General features: G+C 47.8%; 1 protein-coding gene across 2 annotated transcripts in view; it reads right to left on the reverse strand.

The window, feature by feature from the left end:
• Window positions 1-20,422, reverse strand: part of pax7a (paired box 7a) — a 47,661-nt gene that overhangs the window by 11,944 nt on the left and 15,295 nt on the right. Inside the window, exons 5-7 of one of the 2 annotated variants that reach the window (XM_084704187.1) lie at window positions 14,702-14,901; window positions 5,723-5,870; window positions 4,860-5,053 (exon numbers count right to left, since the gene is read on the reverse strand). In XM_084704187.1, coding sequence (XP_084560313.1) covers window positions 4,860-5,053; window positions 5,723-5,870; window positions 14,702-14,901 — 542 coding nt within the window. The remainder of the gene's footprint in view (window positions 1-4,859; window positions 5,054-5,722; window positions 5,871-14,701; window positions 14,902-20,422) is intronic. The other variant, XM_084704186.1, reaches the window with a different exon arrangement.

The raw sequence follows: 20,422 nt of genomic DNA on the forward strand, positions 1-20,422 counted from the left end.
CTCTGGAATAGAAGGGGATGCCAGTCATGGTGTGTGTTGTGTTTGTGTCAAACCAGACATATCTCTTCAGAGTTCAAAAGGTTTGCTAAATTACAGCACAACACTGATAATCTATGCATAAAAAACACACACACACATTTAGCCACTGGATATGATTTACAGTCCCTTGATTTTTCTTGGCAGCAGCAAAAAGCAGGTCTCGTTTTTTTCCCTCCTTCTTCTTCTTCTTTCCGAAAGCCTCTTACATCTTTTTTTTATACTTGCCAAATTGAAACAGTATTTGTTTAATGGGAGTTCTAATGAACCAGTATGTATTCCCCCTCTTGCTCAGCGAGGGCCTGAGCTGTGAATGCCGGCTATGAGCTCATCCCCTTTGATTTGTTGTCAGCAGAGCTTGCCAGCTGACATGGTGCCCGGTGAGAGGCTTAATGCCCAAGTTTTAATAATGTGGGACTACATGATCGCCTCTCTCATTAGTATTCAGGTGCAGAATGTCTTGTTAGAAGTCAGAGGGGGGTGGGGGGGCAGAAGTAGAGCCGGAGCTCTTAAATTGGTATCTATATTCCCCCCCTCTCCTCTCTCTCCCGCACACACTACAGCTCTCTCTCCCTCTCTCTTTCCCCCTTCTTCTCTTTCTTGGCAAGGAACGAACAGCAACGTTGGCTTCTTAAATATAATTCATCCCGTTTTCAGAAAGGAGTGCCTGTGCCGGCTAATGGAAGTGAGGCAGTGTGGTTGCGAGTCTTCCCCGGCTTATCTCTGTCAGACAGTTGTGGGGAGTCGCGAGCGAGCGTGATGTCAGCGTGCGTGGTGCGGAGCGTCGCGGAAAAGGCAGGCCTGGGGACACGGATCAAAGGGAAGCAGGGGTGAGAGCTGCTCTTCCTCTGATCCTGTGTGTGTGTGTGTGTGTGTGTGTGTGTGCTTGCCTTGTGTGTGTGTGCATGTGTGTGGTGTGGGTGGGTGTGTGAAGACCCAGGCCACACCCACACATCCCATATGCCCTCTTGAAACACATGCTAAATCCAGTTTCTCTCATTCCAAAAAATAAAACTATTCCAAACTGTAAGCTGAACCAGGAAGTCACTCACTAACCTCACAAAAATCTAGATTTATCACAGTGTAGAGGTTATACAACGGCAAGGTGATGCACTCACAGCCTGTAGCGTCACCGTAATCTCCGTAATATGTCTGTTCTGTTTCTTGCTAGTGTGAGACCAAACACCATAGTGTGTGGCCTTCATATATCTTCAGATTCAGTATCCCAGAGAACAGGTGTCAAAACTTTCCATTGTTTTTATTCCATTACAGACCGCTTCTTTCCTTTTAAGGCTAGAAACCCCAAACTGTTCTCCTGAGTGTGTCTGTTCTCGAGATGTGAGAGTACTTTTATCAGGTCTTGGAGAAGAAACATCATTCTATTTTTGAGGCAGTGTTTGTCTCCTAAATATATATCCTCTTTATTTTATTATTCTGTATGAAGGTACGTAAAGGTTTGCTGATTAACTGCTTTGTGTTGGCTTTCGTTTGTCTGTCCTCCAGAGCCACATCCCAGAATGTTGGAACTATGACGTCAGCTTGCCTTCCTCAGCTGCAGAAAACAGATCTTATGCTGCTAGTTATCATTCCATCCAGAAAACACAATGATTTATGTTCTGCTTAGTTAAACAAAGTAACAGACAACCAATCATTAAAAAAGCAGGCCATGACAACATCTTTTCTCTCCGAATCCTTTTCCAAATGAAATGAGAAGTTCTTGAAATAGCTGTTGTTGACAACAGAAAAAATCATCCTCAGTCAGGAGAGGTCTAGATGGTAGTAAATGTCCTCTCTGGCAGAAAAGCAATAACGTTTCACCACCGTCATTTCAATCTCTGCAGCCTCAACTCCAACTTCCTCCTGTTCCCCCTCATTCTAACACCTGCTGAGGCAACAAATGAAACAAGACCAACACCCCCCTCTCTTTCTCTATATTCCCCTTCCCTTCACCTCCCCCCCCCCCTCTCCCCTCTCTCTCTCTCTTCCTCTTCTCTCACTCCAGCCCATTGGAGTCCACAAGGTGGCTTATCCCACCACCTCTGACACATCCATCTCCTCTCCAGAGCCAGACCAACTTACACCCCGCCAGGAACAACAGCCCCAGTGCCGTGCGGATGCCGTTTTCTCCTGGCTGTAATGGGGAAAGGGATCTGTCGGGGGAAGGTTATGGGATCGGGATGGATGCGAGCACCTGTCGGGAATGCCAGGCACAGCAGGATTCCATTACCAGCTTGGCAGATCGCCAGCGCGTCCCATTTACCGGGAATCATAGAATGTTTGTCAATCTTGGTAACGGACGGTGGTGGGAACAGAGAGAAAACAGCCCCGCTTACACCAACACACGAGTACACACCTGCTCCTCACTGGTGCTGTCGACTGGCAACTAGATACAACTGCAGATCACCATCTCTGCTACGGAGAGTCAATTTGTATTGGGCGGGGGGGGGGGGGGTTTATTACATTTAGGAAGAGAAGGGAGTGAAACTGTACTGTATATAAATACAAAAATCACTGTCCATCTAGGTCAAATAACATCCTGTCAACAACTTTCAGGATCAGGTGCTCTGAGAAAAGTGGAGACGACATCTGTTCAACTGCAGACAGATCGCTTCAGACAGGCTGCACTTGTGAGTGTGTGCGCATGTGTGCGGGCGTGTGCGTGTGTTCGGCGAAGGAACTCACAGGGAGCTGTTGCAGGGTGTGAACTCTCATTTGTCTGTCAGAGAGAAGATGTATCTCCCCCACTGCGAGGCTGATAGCAATGCCACATGACGGTCCACCCTCCACACCTGATACTCCCCAAGACTGTCCTATCTCACTGGACTGATGCAGACGCCTCACGTCCGTCACATCAACTGCATCATTATATATCACACCCTTCCTCAAGCTCCTCTCAAGGCGTCACATTGGATATAAACAGGAAGAAAGAGAGATACATAAAATCCACTTGATAGAATTATTGAATTCTGCACAATCCTCTTCTGTACGTTTTCCCAAAGGCTCCTGTCCTAATCCTGACTGCTAAACAGGAAGCCTTTATTATCCAAACACATTCTTGACTGCCTAGGAAGAGAGAGAGAGAGAGAGAGAGAGAGAGAGAGAGAGAGAGAGAGAGAGAGAGAGAGAGAGAGAGAGAGAGAGAGAGAGAGAGGGATAGAGAGAGAGAGAGAGAGAGAGAGAGAGAGAGAGAGAGAGAGAGAGAGAGAGACAGAGAGACAGAGAGAGAGAGAGAGAGAGAGAGAGAGAGAGAGAGAGAGAGAGAGAGAGAGAGAGAGAGAGAGAGAGAGAGAGAGGGGTTGCAGGCTGCTGTGGTGCTGTGGCTATATCCCCTCCCAGTGTTAAGGACACCCGTTAATGAAAAAAGCAGCTGGTATAGCTGGTGTTTTCTGCAGGTTTGCAAGGAGAGCATTAGTACTTAAAGCCCCTGTGCCACGATTAACAATCAAACACGCTGTGAGCCTCCATGTTACCCTGAGTCTCTCCAGCAGCAGAGAAAATCTCCTTTTTGTCACAAAATCCTTAATGCTTTTTTCCGCAAAGAAAGAGGGTAATACCAAGAATGTTTCCAATCTGCTTTCAGAAATATTTGAAGAAGAAGAAGAAGAAGGGAGAGAGAAGAAAAAAAAGAAGCTTCCAATGAAATACGTGTGAACGAGAGGGTAATTGCGGACAAATGCAGCATTGAAATTCATTTTCAACTCTTTACACACCATTTCAATCTTATTTTCTGCTTGTTAACCACATCTTGTTGGTGAGGGTGGCCAGGACTGGCCAGTATGGATGGATAATTGTGTATAATGCTCTTCTCACACAAGATTTGCATCAATACAAATCATTTTTCCTATTCTGTGCTACTTAAGGCTCAACCCTTAGTAGCAGAGGGTCTTATTTTAAAGACTCGTTAATGGGGGGTGCCCAAAGAGGATAACAAGTTGAATCCCCAGCTTTAACAGAAAACACACACACACACACACAGTGGGGCATAGAAATTGGCTCAGGCTTTTTTTTTTTTACAACAGAAGAAAATCACCCGGATGATGACAAATCAAAATGTCTTCATTGATCCCTTGCTCCATTAGGACAGCAGGGCAGTTCATTACCTGGAGTGATACTCAGTGCTATGTTCATGGTGGGAGGAGGGCAGACGAGGAGGGGAGGGAGGGGGGGTCAACTTAATGAGGGGATGCCCAGGGCAGCAGGGAAGATCAACAGTCTTCTGCACCCACTGAGCCACAACCCCGAGACTAACACTGAGCAATATTGCTCACACAGAGTAATAGGGGTCTTCCAATTCCAAACAATTACCCGAAGCAGATTAAGGGCCTACATTTATAAGCTTGAGCTAATTATTTCCTTCACATGTGTTCTCAGTGTTCTGAGCGGGATTTCCGTGTCCCAGGAAAGTGAAGACTGCTGTTTGGAACAGATGTGTCCCTATCAAGATGGATTTTAATTTGTTGATGTTAAGCCAATTGTTTGACAATTGTTCCAATTTATAAGAGCCAATCGAAACCCAGAGCTTTAGGAGGCAGCAGAAAAGACTACGTTAAGACATATTACTGGGCCCTAGTTGGTTTCTCTAAGAAAGTGAAATGGTATCTTAGTGAAATGCAATTTCAAACTGCGCTCTTTTGATAGATATTGCTAAATTAATAAATGATGACAGTTTATATTACTTTAAGTGAAGACTTCTGAGAACACATTGAGGATGGCCAAGGACTAAAGATTGTCCTCGATTTTTGTCCACAAGCTTAATCCATATCAGAGAAACCAAGCCATTGTTGGAGGAACGAACATTAAAAAAACTCTAGAATTAGACCTACCTGTGGGGAGAGACCATTGCTGACCGGGTTCATGTGGTTGCTGGATGCTGATTGGCTCATAAAGGTGTCTGAGTAGCTGGCAAAGCCATGGCGATTGGATGAGAGGCCGTAGGCGGAGCTAGTGTCTGCTAGCCCACCCTGGTGCATGGAGGACGGAGGGAGGGGCTGGGGGCGGTGCAGCGTACTGCTGCCATCTGACAACAACAACAACAACAACAGCATCAATACTACCAGCCACAACAACAACAGCATGAGTGAGACAGAAGGCAACACCAGAAATAGCTGCCTATCTAAATTCCATGTTGACTTTGTTTTAGAATGTTTTCTGGTCTACTCTCTAGGTGTTCTGTTCATGGGCTGTAAAATCATGGACTTTTCATGTTCACGTTCTATGGAATGTGGACTTCTACCGACTGTGGAGTTCTGATTCTGAATATACAGTCTGTAAATGCCAGCAAACTGGATCAACGTCACCATCACTTTACAACAAAGGACTAACTGTAGGCTTAACTGCATCCTGTATGGATCCTATATATGTCACATGGTGTGTATGTGAAATAAAAGACGGTTAACATGCACATTAAACAGACACAGACATACCACAAATACTTCAAACCCAAGAACAAGCCAGATTAGATTAAGTTTAGTTTGACCCTAAGGCAAACGTCAGTGTGGTACGGTCCATATTGAGACCGGGGGACAGACAGCTGCGACGCAGCACGGGGATAATCACTTTACAGATAGAGCTAAACTCCATAGAACAAACTTGCCCATTCAAACAGGCCCCATTTGAGGGTCTAGCAGTGTCTAATTTTGTACTCCTTCTAGAGGAGAGGGCCTCTCCCCCCGTGAGAGAGCGTCACCTGGGTAGCTGGCCTCCTGGAGCTGGTACGAAGACAAAGTGGGCATCCCTGTGGGCGGGAAGCCTCCAGGCAGCAGGTGGTTGAAGGCCGCCAGCTGGTTGGCTCCGGCCTGCTTGCGCCACCTGGCTCTCCTGTTGCTGAACCACACCTGAGGAGAGGGGAGACGGTCAGAGGAGGAGAGGACGAGAGCCTGCGTGAGAGAGCCAGCCCTGATCCAAGGGCGAGGGATCAGGGGCTGGGCTGTTAAAACCTGTGTGGTTTGTGTGTGTGTGTGCCTGTGTGTGTGTGTGAATGTACATCTATGTATGTGTGTGTGTGTGTGTGTGTGTGTCTGCGTGCATGAATGCATGCATCGGCTCACGTGTGTGTGCGTGTGTTCCGACACAGTGTGGAAACTGGGCCTGTGGGAGCTCCCACGCAGGCCCAGATCTGTGTCCCTGTTGTTCTTCCTAAGTGGCTGAGGCTGTGCTCTGAGTCAACAGGCCGCCCTAAGCCCCCTTCAGAAGGGAGAAATCATTACAGGGTCAGAGGTAGCTCCCTGGCCCCCAGCACCACACATCTTGAGCATGTTTGTGAACCATTTAGACACTTTAAAGGAGGCCGGGAGGAATGCCACCATGGGGGATAAGCACCGGCTAGAGCAGATACACACACACACAGAGACACACACAGAGTCATTGTGTACAAGATATGATCGGATTTAGTCGTCATTCAAAAAAAAACGTGCAGTCTGTGTAATATAAATAAACAAGACTGAGGATGCTTGTTTTAATCTAATGTCATAAGATTCTATTATATGATAATAGAAATACAAATAAATGATTCTGATTCCCACAAAGTGAACAATGCAAAGCGCTCCTTCATTCATCTTATCTGAGTTATTCTTCTGCACAGCCAAGTGGTCCTGTTGACACAAAACGCTTCAAACGTCTACAACTTCAAACCACATATGCACAATGTCAACTCTAGAATGAATGCGACTAAACAGCCTCACTTTCAAACCGCCGCGATTTACACATTTCAAAAAAGGGGGTTTCTGCCTCAACAAAACGCTAATATAATCGGTCCCCGTTTGAAAAGAGAGTCCATACAGCCAGCAACCTGTTTCATTTCACCAAGACAAGGCCTGGGACCAGTATGTGCCAAAGGTTGAAGAACACTGATCTATGCCGCGCACAGGCAATTCATCAGAGTTTAATACACTGTCAGCACAGTTCATCTACCGTTGTGTTGGAAATGGGCCGGCCTATTGTGAGAGCAGATGAAAGCGGGGAACAAAAGCGCCTCCATACGCCACAGAGAACACTGGACACAAAGAGGGGGGCGTCCCTTTTTAAACAGCTCTTAAAGAGCAAACACTCTTTTTGTCGAGGGGCTAAAAGACACGGACACTCTCGCCGCTGCCGGCTCCGCTCGTTCAGCCCGGAGGCCCACAAACGTACTCACAAGAACTCACGCGCGGAGAGATCTCAATCACATGCGGCGCACCCCAGTTTAATACCTTACAGGTTACCAAAGGCACATCCCATCCACAAAGCCACCGGCTTGCTTTTTTCCCCCCTGCTCACAGTCTTGTTTAACCTCTGAACTCCGATGTGGGTGATATCGAGTGGCTCCAGCGCCCTGAAGCGCTGGGCTCTGAACATCACTGAGAAGGGAACATCTTTACTGCAGCATTTACGGCCCAGCAGGGAGCCTACCCCACATGGCTATCACTTCCTCCTTCTCGGGTTGTCGTTGTCGTTTGTTTGTTCTGGAGTTCCAGCGTTGCAGTCAGCTGCTCCAGCAGAGCCAGGGAGGAAAGGGGAGGGGGAGCTGCTAGCCACGGTAGCCCCAGTGACAAGCCTACTATTGGGATGTAGTGGAGCGTAGTCCTGGGTCTGGACCCAGGGCTAAGCTCCTGCTGGGAGAAGACAAACAGCTGCATCCCCCCGCGAGGGGGAGTTGGGGAGGGGCCACACCCCTTCCTTCCACACACACCCCCTTCACTCCGCCCCGCGGTGCCACTTCACCTTTACCCTCTGAACCACAACACCCCCTTTTATCCCCTTTTCTACTTCCTGCTCTCTTTGTGGCTGAGGAGGTGTTCCATCATGGCAGCATACCAAGAAACCACAACACTGAGCTCTCGCTTTCCCTCCCTCCTCCCTCCCTCCTCTCCCATCTCCCTGCTTCCTCTCCCTCCTGTCTCTTCTTCCAGACGCAACGTTATTCCCTCTCTTTCTGACCGCCCTTTGTGATGTGGGCAAAACATTTAATTCAGACGGTTTCTCCTCTCTCCTCTCTCCACCTGCCTTCCTCCAGGCTGTGATGATGGACACCCAGAGAGGGGCTCCCAGTCTGGGAGTCCTCCTGCCAACAGGCACCCACCACAGGCAGCCCTCCACCTTAACGATACGGGAGTCAGGGAAGCAGCACTTGTCTCTCTAAGTGGCGCGTGTGTAGCGGCCGCGGAGATCTCGTGCAGGTGTGCATGGAAAATACCAAATCAAATTCCTAGTATCCGTATACATGGCAAAATAAAGTTGAATCTGAATCTAACTGAATTCATTCAGGGTCAATTGAATGAGCCCATTACGGTGCCCGAGAAGTCATGCAAACTGAAATTCCAGAGGTTTCCGAGCCTGTAGCATTCCAAAGCTGGCAGATATAAGGTTAAGTGTGCCCTGGTCACTGGTGCTATGTTGTCGAGGAGGAGTGTTTCACTGCTTAACTGGCCTTGAAATGTGCTACTTCAGCGACCATTGATCTAAGTGGAGGCCGAGATAAACACACAAGCACACACACACGCACACCCACTCACCTACGTACTCACACTGACCTACATACACACTCCCACTCACTCGACATCACACCCACTCACACAAGTGGGTACACACACAAGCACGTCGCAAACACACACACACACACACACACACACACACAAACTAATTTACACTCACAGCAACACCGCCTGCAGCTGCAGGAGGATTTGAGGCTGCGCTCTGGAACCTGATGACAAAGTCACCTTGGACCAGAGACTCTCCTCTCCCCTCCTGAATCCAGTTTAGGCCCGGAGCAGCACAGAGAGACTGGGCCCCTCCGTGTCTTTATCCAGCTAGAGGACAGCTCTGGCCAGGCAGCCACGCGGCTCTCGTCTGCTGAGGCGAGCTGGAGGAGCTGAGCCTCTCCTGCACTTGGAACAGCCTGTAGTCACTGAGCCATTCTGATGGAGCTTGGGAGATGAAGTGTCTTTGAGGGGGGGGGGGGGTAGGGGGGGTAGGAGTGTGTGTGTGTGTCTGTGTTTGTGTGTGTGTGTGTGTGTGTGTGTGTGTGTGTGTGTGTGTGTGGAGAGGGGGGGTGGCGCCAGGGCAACGCTAACCCATCTCAGAGGAATAGAGCTTAGCTTAGCAGGGCCTCTGAGACAAAAGAGTGAGCTTTGAGCTGCTGAGCTGAACACAGACATGGAATGATGAAGGACTGGAGGGAGGGGTGGAGGATAGGAGGAGTGGAGGAATGGAGTGGAAGAGGGGGAGAGGAGTCAGTGGAGGAGAGAAGAGGAACGGAGGGGAGACGTGAGGGGAGTGGAGGAGAGGAAGCGTGGAATGGAGGGAGAACCAGAAGAAAGACGGGGAGGAGAGGAGTGAGAGGAGCTGAAGCATCACAGAGCCCAGTAAACATGAGAGGGTTTCATCAATCCAACACAATCATTATACTACTTACAGTCATTTTACAGTAAGATCACTGAGTAGACTGACGGAAATCAAATGCAATGACCCCAAGCCTGTTTACAAGCTGCCTTGATAAACCAGTGCTTATCTCTGGTGAAAGAGGCTGCAGTCTTGTTTCATATGCACAATATATCGGCGGCCATATCGGTATCGGCCATATTGGCAATATTTGTTGTGTTATTGTTAATGGTCCAATAAGAATATTTGGTAGAAAAATTAAAGCCAATAAATTATGGATTATTTCGGCATACTGTACCGCTTATTTTTTGGTAAATGTAAGAAATCTGACCATTTTGTTAAAAGAAAAATCTAGATGTTTTATGCAGTTAAGGTTTAATAAAAGCAGTTGTCCACTGTATTTGTTTGCCTTTTGATTTTGTAATTAGACTCAGGCTTTCAATTTGTCATGTGTGACGATTATCAGCTTCCAAATATAAAGAGTTATCGGTTATCTGTATTGGCCAAAAATTCCATATCGGTGCATCCCTAGTTTCATATCTAGCTCCCCATGACTCTGGGTCTTACTCAGAGTAAACACAAAACAATGGTATCTCTGCCCGCAGATCAGAGGCTGCGATTGTCTTATCACCCATCAACAATTACCCTACCACAACACCGCCATGCATGGCATTGAGGGTAATTGTATCGTGGAGTGATAAAGATTCAGAAGCCAACAGTCCACATTTTATCTAGGCGCCCTAAAACAACCAGAACATGAATTTTAACAACAAAAAAAAGAAAAAAACTCCATCCACTCAATCTCTCCATCCACACAGTGGAGTATTACACACATCAAGGTACAAAATTCCTACTTCTACCAGACCATACCTCTGCCCCCCCCCCCCACCCTCTGTTTCAGATTTCTCGCCTGCCTGCCTGCCTGCCTGCCTGCCTGCCTGCCTGCCTGCCTGCCTGCCTGCCTGCCTGCCTGCCTGCCTGCCTGCCTGCCTGCCTGCCTGCCTGTCTGTCTGTCTGTCTGTCTGCTTGCCTTTCTGCCTTCCAGACTGGCACTATGCTAATTAAACTAGCTTGGAGTGTGAATTTGAGAGGAGAGCGGGATTAGCTCGATAAGCATCAGGAATACAGAGGCACTGAAGGAAAGTCATTTAAATTCTAATAATAAGAAAACTGTTAGAACATCCTGCCTGGTGCACTACGCACAATTTCTCTTCTGCAATCTACATAAATCCTATTTACCTCTTTTATGAGCCATACACGCAGAGTGGCAGGGTACACAGGCACCCACTGGTTTGGGTGGGCTGGGTGCTGTTGTCAAAAACCAAACCCACTGAGCTGTTCTCTCCTGCCAGAGGAACCTGAGTGTCTCACTGTGTCTCTCTAGCATGTGTCTTAGGATCCTCTCTGGATAGGATAACATATGACAATGTGTTTATTTAGCAGAAAAAAAGGGTTTCTTTAGGAGATCCTTTGTTTGTTTAGCAAACAATTGTCTGGCAGCAGTTTGCAGCTCAGCTCCATTAATACAAATAATAGCGACTGATTCGAATCTCCACATATCTTTCATATGTGCCTAATGCCGTTGGAAAGTCACTGCAGAGAAAACGCTGAAAGGGTTGAGTTCGACCCAGGACATAGAAGGGTTTGCAGGAGTTCCGAGGTCCTGCTGACCTGCTGAGCACCTGGGTGTCTACAGTGGCCCGGTGGAGACAGCGGAGAGGAGACTCCTCTGTGGTCTGCTTCCCCAGGACCCACCCTCGAGCTCAGCCCCAGACAGAGAGAGAGAGGAAGAAAGAGAGAGAAACTTCTTGCCAAATTGATTTTTTACGCCTCATAAAAAGCCCATGCTCATACCTTATTAGATTCCGCTAACTACGATAGCTACATGCGGCACGTTCGTTTGCCTGTGAAAGGGGATCTATGAGGCTGATTGGCAAAGCGAGCCGTGCAGCAGAGCTCAGAGGAAGACAAGTCCACGGCACTGGAGGAGGTGGAAGGGGGGGGGGGGGTGAAGAGGAGGAGCAGGAGGAGCAAGAGGAGGAGCCGGCCGGCCTCCTGAAAAACTCCATCTTAAATAGAAAAGAATGTAATTCACTTCATGTGTGAGCGGGCCTAAGAGCTGATTTACTGCAGGGGCCGCCACCTCTGGTCTGCACCCTACCTCCCTCCCTCACCCCCCAACCCCCCTGAGCCCTGAGCCTTCTCTGGTCTGGCCGACAGCAGAGCCCCACCTGGTCCACACTCCTGAGGAGACGGGCAGGGAGAGATGCTGTGTGTTCTGATGGCGTGTGGAACAGCCACAGCTGGTGAAGTGAGCCAGTGGAGGCAGCAGGACGTAGCCTGGCAGCCCACTGATAAGGGGCCAGGTAGTCTTGAGGGCCATAAACACAATCCCACGCACACACATATAACACAAAAACACAAACCAAAAAACAGGTACACACAAAAAAAAACACACCGAACCCTGCCCACAAAAAAACACAGACACACACACATGTTATCAACAAACAGAAACACGCGGTCTTAAACGCATATCTAAGCGTTATGGATCATTTCCCACAACCTGTTATTTAGGGACGAGATCGTCCATACAGGCCTGCCCGGGGCTGTGTGAGGCAGTGTTGCTACTGCAGACTGACACAGGGTCAGCATATCACAGACACTAGCAGCTGGCTAGATGAGCCGTGAGTGTGAGTCAAAGCCATGTCAAACACATTAAATATCAGTGAGACAGTCTGCCAACCAGCCTGGTCTAGTTGAGCAGCAGTGAAAAGCCTCAACTCTGACACATTATCACCCGGGCTCCTAACCAACCGTGACCATGAAAGAGAAGAGAAGCTAGCGCCTCAGAGACCCTGCACTCCACTGCCCCAACACTGCCCCCCCCTCCCACGGCCCTCCCAGCCTCTCAAGCTCCCTCCCAGCCCTCCCCTCCCCCTCCTAACCTCTAAACCTCCCTCCTGGCCTCTCTTACCTCCGTCTTCCTCTCCATCCTAAACTCTCTGCCTCTCTGCCGTCCTACCTCCCCTCCTAACCTCTTAACCTACCTCCCAGCCTCTCTGCCTCCCTTCCAGCACCCCCCAGCCTCTAGTGGCTGACATCTGGATGATGCGTCCCTGCAGCTGTGGAGGTCGTCTCTGGGGCCCAGGGATCTCCTGTCTGCTGGCTGGACAGGGGCCCTCGGAGCACCCACCGCTCCGAGGAAACCACAGCTGGCTGACATCTTCAAACAAACGGAAAGTAGCCCTCCAGTTCACACACATCCACACGCCAACACCCAGGCAAAGAAGGTTTGTTGTTGCACTGGATGTGCCAGCTCCAGGGGTCGGTGGGTCGATAAGGGGATCTGTGTTTCTGAAGGCTGGAGGAGGTGTAGCTGGTGCACGCTCGCTGTCAGGCATGGATCTAACAAAGACGGTGACGCTACCATACATCACATGGCTCCTTAAAAAGGAAAGGACAAGCTCCTCAATGGCCTCCTCAGTGTGTCCCTAGTCCTTCTCCCAGCTCTCTCGCCTAACCGGCCGGCTAACATAGAAGACTGCAGGCCATTATTTACTTTGGTTACCCAGACTCCCTTTTCTTGGAGTGACCTTCTAAGGAAATTGAGTTTGAGTTGACCTTTGGAGACTTTCAAAGCGTTTCTGAATTAGATTATGAGGAAAACTGCATTAACAATTATATCCATGACTTAAATACCTCAGGTTTGCACATGACATAATTTAGGCCTATTATCTCCTGACGAGGAAACACTGTCCTCTCAGTTTTAAGACCTTATTCATTTAATTTTATTTTTGTCCCGCTGAGACATTAAAATGTGAAATCCGTGGCCATACACACAATGAGTTAAATTCCTCAAGAGATTCTTTATGAAAATCCAACAGCTATTGACCTACAACACGTCCTATGTCTCTTATTAATTGCCTGAAACTAAACGGGGTTTCAGTGTGACAATACTGGCCAATCCTTGTGAATTTTATTGGGTCATTCTAACTTGATCAATCAAGACTACTGATTATTTTCCAAGATGGATTTGGATGCTACATTCATGTTCCATAAATGACAAGAGTAATAAATCAGTTATAAATGTGTATTTTTAAACACTGTCCATTACTGTGTCATAAAAAAAAACTGAAATGGAATGAAAATGGAACGACTCAGTCCTCGGTCTTCGGTCCAAGTTGGCCTCGAAAGCAAATCGCAGACATTCAAAAAATCTTAATGTACTGCAATAAAATAAGCTCGAGAAGAAACCCTCAAAGTACCCTCTTAGGTGCAGCGCCGCCCATTTAGACGTACATGTTAGCATTTTGGGACATGTGTGGAATCAGTTAGCCCGAATGCATGTTAGCAGTGTGGGGAGGGGGGGGTTGGCCCACAGACAGAGACTGTGGTTAGAAGAGAGGGCTGCCCTGAACCCTTTTTTCCAGCTAGTGTCTGATTGATTCATGTTGTTGTCGGGGCATGAGGTCCAAGCAGAGGATGAGGGACCTGCTGTGATACGCAGAAGGGTTTTTACAAGCGGCGGCAAGCTTGAAAGTGATGGGAAGAGAATCTGGCCAAACGCTGGAATGAGAAATCCATCAGGAACGCATTGCTCTCTCTGTCTCTCTCTCTCTCTCCCTCTCTCTCTCCCCTCCTCTCATTCTCTCTCCCTCTGTCTCTCTGCGTCTCTGTCTCTCTGACCCCTCCAGCCCCCACCATCCTCTCCTAAACTCCACCAGAGCAGCTGCTACTATAACTGCTGTGTTCTCCTTCAGTGTTCCATTAAACCAGCTGGTGCTCTGGTTGTCTGACGGCTCCAGAGCTTCTGGGTGTGATAAGGTGCGGCGTTCTGCTCCGCCCCCTTCTAGGTGAGAGGAGGACTGCACAACCGTGGGGTGTGGACTCAGATACAGGGACATGCCCCTGGGAGGACATGTCTCTTTCATTTTTCTATGGCCCGATCCCTTTCTGTTATAGCTCAAAATAAATGTTGTATCTGGATTTGGTATAAAACGATTTTCTAAACAAAATTCATCTAAAATTTCGGACCCCTAAATCAAATTGTTTTGTCTACTACAATAAAGTGGATGAATCATAAAGGTAAATAAATATATACTTAGGGGAGCCAAGAACCTATACCATTTAATCCATGTGCTAGTATCTACTTTGTGTGTGTCTGTGTGTGTGCGTCTAAGTGTTTGAGTTCGTACGAGTGTGTGCTTGTGTGTTGTGTGTAGATATGCTTCTCCCTTCACATGTTTGCGTCAAATCTTTGCTGATTTAGAATGTGTGTGTGTCACAAGCCGTGACTCCCTCCACCCCTCACCTGTACTCTGGCCTCGGTGAGCTTGGTCCTCTGGGCCAGCTCCTCCCTAGTGTAGATGTCGGGGTAGTGCGTCCTCTCAAAGGCCTTCTCCAGCTCCTCCAGCTGCTCGGCCGTGAAGGTGGTGCGACTGCGCCGCTGCTTCCTCTTCAGGGGCAGGTCGGGCTCCGACTCCACATCCGAGCCCTCGTCTGTGCGATTACCTGGGCCACAGTGGAGGAGAGGAAGGGGGGAGGAGGGGAGAGGAGAGGAGAGGAGAGGAGAGGAGAGGAGAGGAGAGGAGAGGAGAGGAGAAGAGAGGAGAGGAGAGGAGAGGAGGGAAGAGAGGCAGGCCGGGTAAAGGTCATTACAGGAAATGAAAATACCATCTGTTTTGGTAGCTCCTTTTATGTGGTACAACACTGCAGGTAAATGTAACTCTAGAAGGCAGTATTTACCCTTGTTCCCTGTGTTATTTATGTTTATAGGGAAAGGTATACCATGTACAGATTGGAGATAAACCTATGTTTGGTACAACCCCCACTTCAGTCGCACTGCTGTGGCTGGGGGCTTCATGTCTAATGAAGGGGGGTTTCAGATTCAAAGAGGATTCAGATGACAGCTCCTCCACTCTGTCTCTAAGCACAACAGAGCAACTATTATCTCATGCTGTGGATATTTAGACAGTACATAAGAGGCCTGATACACAATCCCGCCTTGGAGAGGGGCCCCTGAGGGCCCGAGGAGAGCGTAAAGGGCCGCTGGAGGGTGGCTGTGAGGGGGGAGGGGGGAGGGGGGATGGAAGGGGGAGTGGGAGGGGGGGTAATCTAACCAGGCCACCTTGCTGCTGCCCTCCCCTCCATTCTCCCACTATGGCCCAGGGCACAGAGCTCACAAACAGAAACATACAACACCGAATATCACAACCTAACCATTCAGTCCCATGTGTTTATGTGTGCTGTCATTTAATGAATTACAACATATCTCGCCTTACTTTTTTAGGGCATTTAAAATAAGCTGCATTTCCGCTTGAGGAACAGAGATATCCACACAAAGACACACAATCCAGGCCGACAGGAGAATTTTCTGACAGCAAATACGAATTACCGCAGTACATTAGCATCATAACTGAATTTAGAAAATTGCATCATTTTCACCTCCTCTGCATGTTTATTCAAACTACATGGTGCTTTTCATTCCATGTCATAAAATTTCATATTTTCCTCATTGAGATGTTGACAAGGCGGTGAGACATGCCAGTGTTGCTCCAGGCATGGATGGATTGCATCATGCGCAGTCCAGAAAGAGAAGGCTAGAGAACAGAGACAGATATAGAAGGAGAGGGTGTGCATAAGCCTGTGGTTCCAAACAGGAACACCACTCCACTGAAATAACCCACCATCAATCTCCTGGAGGTCTGTGGAGGCTAAAGACAGTTCGATAGGCCTGCTAGCTGCGTATGTGTGCACAGTTAATCTACTTAATAAAATTACATTAAAAAAAAAAAGAAAACGCCACCATTTCTGGAACACACCAAATGGACAAAAGAAAGAACTGCCCCACCCCTGCACACAGACACACACCCAAAATAACAACAGTGGGAATAAAAGAGCAAGCGTGCTGGCTGCGATTCAAGGCCAGCTCCGCAGTTTAATTAAACAAGGAATTAGGGGATTATATGGAGACTATCATGACAGGCCACTCCATGAGTCTTCTGTCGCCATCTCTCCGTCCCCCCTGAGCTCACGCTCCGCGATTCTCCGCGGATTACATGTGACTGCAGGACATGAGGCCGCATTCATTAAATCAATTCTTCCGTCTTCCTCCTCCTTCTCCTCTTCTCATAAAGATGGATTCCACGGCACGGGCAGCCGACGCCGGCAACGGCGAGGTTACCACAGGATGGCCTTGAACATACAACGGTTGAATATGTACATACGCCACATAGCCCTTTGTTGGTTTTCATGAGGATGCGGGCGGAGCTTTGCCCCCGCCTAACTCACCATGACAGCACTTGAGACTGGCACAGCGGTCTATAGATCACTTTCCAAAGTCACCTCTGTGTCCTCCAGAGGGATGGCGGGGGATGAGGAGGGCGAAGGGGGGTTGAAGCTGACGGGTGCTTAAGAGGTTTTAAACCAGACAGACAATTCTACATGTTGTTTTTGCTGGTTTTCATCCCTTCCCTTTGTCTATGACACAGTCTTTGTGCTTTTCTACAAACCACCTCCATAACGAACGCACAAACCTCTACCTCATTTGGCAGTGAAGGTCAACAACAGCTTGCCTTGCCAATGAGCATGGCTTGGTGGGTAATATCTCGGACACTGGCGCGAACAGGTAATGCGTTCGGGGGGAAGGACTCATCTCCGAGACAACATCTTGTGATAGGGGTGCCAAGATTCATCGAGAAAACCAGGAAGTTGTACATCCTGGCTAACACGGCTTGTGACAGAAACAGGATTCAGTGCGAACACATGGTTCCTCTCCGTGCCGGTGCAAAGCAGAGTCGGCGCAAGGTAGAGCTGGCCCAGGTGTCTGGGTAACTTATTGTGACTGCACGGCTGAAAATATAATGCTCTTCACATATAGGAGCTGCTCTGGAAATATGTCTCTGGGTAGCCAACCCGGGTCCCCCATCATTTTGAGTCCTAATGGTGGTTTGGTCGGTAGGAAGCAAGAGTAATGAAACATTTTACACTGGTTTCACAGCCAAGCGAGCTTCGGTAATTTGAATAACGCGCCCGCCTCTCTCCGCGGTTTTAAGCATGCTGGCAATGTTGATAAAGGACAGAACCACTGGAGGAGATGAAAGCTAACTACCTTGAAACAAACCACAATCCCCTACGGGATCCTGAGGTCAATTCTCAGACAGCTCTCACTACCACGTTGAAACAATGAGTAACATCGTGATTAGACCTTCATATAAAGCCGTCGCTCGCTCTAATTCCATTTGTAGGTTCTGGGAATATTGATAAAGAGCTCCAACATCTCCTCAGCATTCATCCGTCAATTAGAGGCGTATTATCCAACTGCCATGATTACTGCTGCTATCCCCCTCCAGGAGCCTTGCAGCCCTTTCTCTCATTGATTTAAACATGAGGATGGTTGCAATGCAAATACAAACCAGACCGTTCATATGTTGCTTATATATTAAGCATCATAGCCATCTTTCTATAAAAAGAATTTGAACTAAAAATAACAAATGACTTAACAGGCAGCCTCTAATTGAATCTCATGAGTAATGGATGGGACAATTTTTTTTCTTTCAAGGCAACAGTTTAAAGTGAAACTGTGATTTATGCTGTGCCTGTTTCAAGAGAATGTACACTGAGAGCATTTGTCTACCGATACCTAGATCAACCACAAGAAGGACTAGACTCCTCTGCAGACTGAAACGCTGGGATGGGACAGGCTCTCTGTAGACCTGTCCCAATGAAAGGTTGGTCCGACACTCTCTCTCTCTCTCTCTCTCTCTCTCTCTCTCTCTCTCTCTCTCTCTCTCTCTCTCTCTCTCTCTCTCTCTCTCTCTCTCTCTCTCTCTCTCTCTCTCTCTCTCTCTCACACACACTGCAGCTCTTCCAGATGGAACACTCATCACCCCCCCCCCCCTCCATACCCCTCTTTGGACACTCTCCTCCTCTCATTCTCTCTTCTCCTTTATTATCCCTTGTCGCTTGCCACTGCGAGGGAGGGGCTGAGGTAATGTGTCCTAACTGGACTCCTGTCTCCTTGGCTGAACTGGTCAATGTAGTCATGGCAGTCATGACCTCACACTGTTTACCTATGAGGCCTTGCAAAATGTACCTACTTGAGGATGAATAAAGCATTATCTTGTCTTATTTTTCACTGATGGACCCAGGCTGGAATACTAGTAGAGATTTCTGTCTTGGAAACAACTGCTAGATTAGAACAGAAGTTGAAAATCTCAAACCCATCAGCCGTTCATATAGGATCAACATAAAGCTGCCACATTTGAAAACGGTGTGAGATATTTCAGGTTAATGCTTAAAGATGCTTGATTACACGTGTCAGAGATTAAAGGCGAGCTACCAGCACCAACACAGCTGCTGTAATGTACAGTACAGCCTCTGTAGGATGTCTCTAACACCATAACCAATGGCCTGGATATCAGCCTTACCTTTGCAAACTATCCAAGACAGAGGGACAAAAAAACAGCCCAGGCTTTTGGCAGTGGCAGCATTAGCTCATAATGGCTCATTTTGAAAAGCATATTAGTTCCAGCATAATTACAATCAGGCCTCACGCTCTGTGTTTCTCAGGCGCTCACAGGACCAGCCTCAGAGTACCCAGTCACACCAGTTGACTGTGACTGACAGCAGATTTGGTTAAACTGTCTCTCACCCTCCCCTCCCCCCTCTTCTCCTCTCTCTCTCTCTCTCTCTCTCTCTCTCTCTCTCTCTCTCTCTCTCTCTCTCTCTCTCTCTCTCTCGCTCTCTCTCGCTCTCTCTCTCTCCTCTCACCCACAGGACAAAAATAACCCCCAGTCTTTTCTGTCTATTTATGTTTACTTGTTTATTTTGTACATGTCTTTTGTCGCTGTTAATGTCGCAATTATACTTTTTGTCAGTCGTAAGGAGAGGGGAGGGGAGGAGGGTGGAAGGGGGAGGAGGGGGGGGGGGTCTCAAAAGCCTCTAATTATGCTAACAGGCCCGGTGATAAGAGGCACCAGGAGGAGATGTGGATCTGTTATCTGTGACATCCATCTGTCTCTGTGCTGTCTCTGCTGCTCCGGGCCTGCATATCAACACGCCTGTGTTCCTGTCCTCGGGACTGCGTGCCGTTGAACCTCTAACACAGAGGAAGGTTTGTTTGGGAGGGGTGGCAACATCAAAAAGATGACAACTTGCAAATTTGCATTTTTAGGGGACTGCTGGTGTTTTGGGTTACTGGTGGAGGCGAATGTTTCCTTTCCTGAATGCTCCTTTTTGTCCTTGTGTGTACTGAATATCCCACAGGGGTTTTGCTGACATGAGACATGATTCAGACAACGCTCGAAAGAAGGTGTTTCAGCCTCTTTTAGTGCTCTTTGAATGAATACAAGCCTCAAATAGTTATAGTTATACAATGATAACGTAAAATAACATGAGTGCTTTGCATTTGCCAGGAATAATCTGTTAGTGATGCCTTCACAAGCATAGCAGCGCTAAAGTGTGATGCCAAACCTTCCCTTAACCCAACTGGGGTCCTCACAAATGGTTTGGGTTTAATCACCTAGCTGGGGGAAGGTTGCATAAGTCATTTAGCTTCCCTGAGAAGAGACATGATGAGTGGAAGTATACTGCCCAAAGCATAAACTTTATAGTTAGAATCGTCGGTTTGAGTCCTAAAAAGACCTGTAAGTCGATTGGTATGAAACCGTTTAATTTATAGAAACTGACACAGTAGTAAAGGAGTTTATATCTATACACGTGTACCATGTTTGTATAAATATTTTGACTCCTACAAATATTTTTACTTGTACATTTTCAACTACTTTACCCTCAACAGTTTCCTGGTCGGTTACATTGCCACTGTGCACGTCGGTTCCACCATCTGTCAACATTCCACAAGAAAATTACTGAATTTTACTTTTTCTTTTGTCCGTTCTGGGATGAACGCTTTGGACAGGAAGAGGTGCTCTGAGAATGAAGGAGAAAGAGGTAGCGGAGGATGAAGCAGTAAGAGGGGAGGCTCCATAATCTTTGGCTCTCACAACAAACAATTAGCCCTCTTTTCTTTCTT

Source organism: Hypomesus nipponensis, chromosome 9 (assembly GCF_054491055.1).
Source record: "Hypomesus nipponensis isolate SF chromosome 9, ASM5449105v1, whole genome shotgun sequence".
Lineage (NCBI taxonomy): Eukaryota > Metazoa > Chordata > Actinopteri > Osmeriformes > Osmeridae > Hypomesus > Hypomesus nipponensis.